Source organism: Haplochromis burtoni, unplaced genomic scaffold (genome assembly GCF_018398535.1).
Source record: "Haplochromis burtoni strain Fernald_Lab_line unplaced genomic scaffold, NCSU_Asbu1 Contig_713, whole genome shotgun sequence".
Taxonomy (NCBI): domain Eukaryota; kingdom Metazoa; phylum Chordata; class Actinopteri; order Cichliformes; family Cichlidae; genus Haplochromis; species Haplochromis burtoni.
Genome location: NW_024583074.1, coordinates 141403 through 145102, shown reverse-complemented (window position 1 = coordinate 145102; position 3700 = coordinate 141403). Strand labels below are relative to the sequence as shown.

The 3700-nt window shown below is 46.4% G+C and overlaps 1 protein-coding gene across 1 annotated transcript in view; it reads right to left on the bottom strand.

Moving 5' to 3' along the window:
• Positions 1-3700, bottom strand: part of zgc:165520 (uncharacterized protein LOC571872 homolog) — an 8093-nt gene that overhangs the window by 2494 nt on the left and 1899 nt on the right. The window contains exons 2-9 of the mRNA XM_005949860.2: positions 3494-3568; positions 3283-3382; positions 3128-3202; positions 2903-2973; positions 2541-2649; positions 1796-1869; positions 864-998; positions 298-408 (exon numbers count right to left, since the gene is read on the bottom strand). Of these exons, the coding sequence (XP_005949922.1) occupies positions 298-408; positions 864-998; positions 1796-1869; positions 2541-2649; positions 2903-2973; positions 3128-3202; positions 3283-3382; positions 3494-3568 (750 nt within the window). The remainder of the gene's footprint in view (positions 1-297; positions 409-863; positions 999-1795; positions 1870-2540; positions 2650-2902; positions 2974-3127; positions 3203-3282; positions 3383-3493; positions 3569-3700) is intronic.

Here is a 3700-nt window from a genome sequence, read left to right as displayed (position 1 = left end):
GCTGTAACATGCTGTAGCATGCTGTAACATGCTGTAACACGCTGTAGCACGCTGTAACACGCTGTAACACACTGCAGCAGGAACATGGCTCAGATGGTAAGCTACTCAGAGACGCACTGCAGCAGGAACAGCAGCAGGTGTTTCTTACTCACGTGTACAGTCAGCGTGTGCAACTTCAGCATCTAACCTTCACTAGTGGTTTGTCTGCTCGAGGATAGGCCGCATCCATCGTTACAGGAAACACTGACCCAGAGCACCAACGCATTCCCACAGTCCCTCTCTCCTCTCTGCACTCACCCTGCGGGCCTCCTGCTGGTATTTGGCAGCCTTCTTGGTGTCGGCCACGGCTCTCTCTACAAAGCCCACCGACTGGTCCATGTTGCTTTCGATTCTGTCAATCATCCCACCCTAGCAGGGCACAACACGAGAGACAACACAAAGTTAATGAAAGTAAGATTTGTGCCTGTCTGCTGTTTACACAGGAAGTGGGAGCGTACCCCACTGTGTCAGAAACACATGACTTTTCCTATCGGCTGCACACTGAAGCTTCAGTCATGAAAGGGCTTAGTCACAGTTGAACAAGCTCTGTGCAAGATGGGCTTTTTGGGGAAACAGGGCGAGTTACTGTTGAAAAACTTTAAAAGAATAACTTGTGCTGTGCACGACTCTATGTAGAATTAAACAGGGCTACTGTTCAGTTTCACAAACCATGCAAGTCAGCAGAGAGTGGAAGAAGGAGAAGCAAGCCTGCATGTTTTATAACACGGTAAAATGGAAGAAGTGCAGCTCAGAGGGTGAGAATAGTTTGTTAATCGAGAACTGTGAATGCTCGAGAACACTTTGGGCTGCAGGATCTCACAAACCTGGTTCTCAACCAGCATGGCAATATCAACAAACATGTCGTGGAGTTCTTTAATGCTGCTCTCCAGCCTCATGATGTCTTTGTGACGAGCCTCGATCTCATTCAGGGCCTGCTGGTTGATCTTAGAGTCCATGATCTGTGGGGGAGGGAGTGTGAGGTGACCAGAGACACACAACTTAAAAGAATACACCACAAACAAGTGGATGTTGACAAACAGAGGGTCTGCTAGTGCCAAACTACAGGTTAAAACAAATCACATCTGCCTGTAAGTCCAGCTAACATCTCCCAGTTTGCTGTAATGACACTAAATAGTAAGAAACGTGCCTACATAACAAACACACACCGAGACAAATCACTGCATTTGAAAAGCCGAGAATTTAATGGAGACATGTTGATGAGGAATGACTGCACTGCCTATCAAATACATAACAATTTGTTTTCTGTTGATTAGCTGACTTAATTATTTCTCCTTATAATTAAAAAAGTTGTGAAATGAAAGTTGTGCTGACCCGTGTGCTAGAACAGTCTACAGCTCCAAATCACAACAAAAGTCACCTCAAGGTGCTTTAAAGTAGATCCCTACAGACAGAAAACTGCCACAGTCATGTGACCCCTATGAGCAGCACTTGGCGACAGTGGGAAGGAAAAACTCCCTTTTAACAGGAAGAAACCTCCAGCAGAACCAGGCTCAAGGAGGGGCGGGGACATTTCCCTGACAAGTTTTCATGTAACACACAGAGAGAATTCATATGGAGATGTCATTAAATGACAGTGGAGCAGAGATCACAGTGACACCGTCAAACACAAACCAGCAGGACAATAGTTCCTGGTTTATAACAGCCTCTGCGCTCCACAACCCACTAAGAGTTCGTGCCTCTGGCCAAAGACGCTGGTTTGCTGCAGGTGTTTGTGTGTGCATGCATGCAGGCTTACCCCTGCTGTGAAGACTGCAGAGTTTCCTCCCTCCAGCATCTCATCCAACTCCTCATCAGTCGTTGTTTTTCCAGCTGAACAGATCACAGAGACAAGAACTTGTTCATGCACCAGCCAGTAGAAACATGACTGTACACACAACAGCATGTGATTACACTGAGAATACTACGAGGTGCCTGTTGTATTAATACTCTGATTGATGTAAAAGGTGGTTGTTAACCTTTAGGGCTGACGTGGTGACAGTAAAACCATAAAAACACCACGTTGGCTATTTTTATGGTAAATGGTAAATGGCCTGTATTTATACAGCGCTTTTATTAGTCCCTAAGGACCCCAAAGCGCTTTACATGTCCAGTCATCCACCCATTCACACACACGGCTCTTTCTGTCAGATATTTGTCATTTTATTTAAAAACTAAAACATGTATCTGAGCACAGTACACAACAATAAGTTGGCACATGAATATGTTTAAAGCGTAGCAGCTGTCAGTGCTTAAAGAAAGTCGAATTCTCTTTAGTCTGACAGCCTGAACCTGATAAAACCTACGATAGAGGACAGGAGTGTTAGCACTGTGACTAAGGTCCAGGGGAACGACCGTGAGGTTTTAAGGGGCATTTAGATCATTTATGCTGTGAATCTCTTCACATATTGTAAAAAAAAAAGGGAAATATAAAGGATCCCGAAGCTGTGGTTTCCTCCACATCAAGCTTAAACGTAACCATATCATCAGCAGCTGGCACTCACTGATCTCCAGCTGGCGGGCGATCCGTCCCTTGCTCTTGTCTCTGAAGTCCACCTGAGCCTCGTTGTACTTTGTCATCACCTCTACAAACTTTTTGGCCAGAATGGCGTGCTGGGGGAGACAAGAACACAGACACTCCAATGGCAGGCTCTCACACACACGGTGGGCGAGCTTCACAGTCGAGCCTGAGGACAGAGGACTGCACCGGCACTGAATGTAAAAGGATGTGTGTGTGTGCAGCCTGCTACACTCGGTGGATCTGAACGTGACGTGTGGATGTTTTAGGCATCACAAGAGAAACAGCAGCGTGCTCCGCTCTGTCTGTGTGGTCGGGTGAATCAGAGCTACTGTACGACTGCCTGACCTGTGACTTGCGTATCCTGAGGTCGGCCGAGGCCCTCTCGTCGGCGTTTGACTCCAGCTGGCGCTCGATACCTGACACACACACGGACAATGTTCACCACTGCTTTTACTCACACATGTAAACAACACATTAGGCGTGCCACAGAGACACATTCTGATCACACGTATGTTTGTACAAACGGGAACCAGACAGTGTGCCGGAGAAGGAAACCAAACCAATACCAACTCTTCAGTTTGTTTCTTGCGTTGTTGGCCGACTTTTTAATCTCATTGGTGAGAGCCTCGACATCATCCTGTGTTTCTGCAAGAGGTGGAAATGGAGCGTCACGCACACACACTGAGAATCACAGGCAGCACATTTGAACACGTTATCTGCATTACTCTGGTCGGAGGTCGGGGCAGACAGGATGGTGGAGTAGAGTTTTTTGATTTCTGTAACACTCTCGTCAATCTTGTCAATACTGCTGCGGATGTCTTCAATCTGAAAGACGCACACACACACACACACACACACGCACGGAGGCATCAAAGAGTAGAAATGCATTTTGTGTTATGATGCATGTAAAGTGGAGCAGACAGACACACTGCATACCTGAGCAAAGAAATCATCCATGAAAGCCTCACTCTCCACAGGAACCTCAATATCATCACCACCTGCATCGCTCTTCTGTCACACACACACACACACACACACACACACACACACACACACACACACACACACACACACACACATACAGCTACATAAATGGCATTAACTGACGTTTTCTGTCTCTGTGATAAGACAAGAACATTTGTA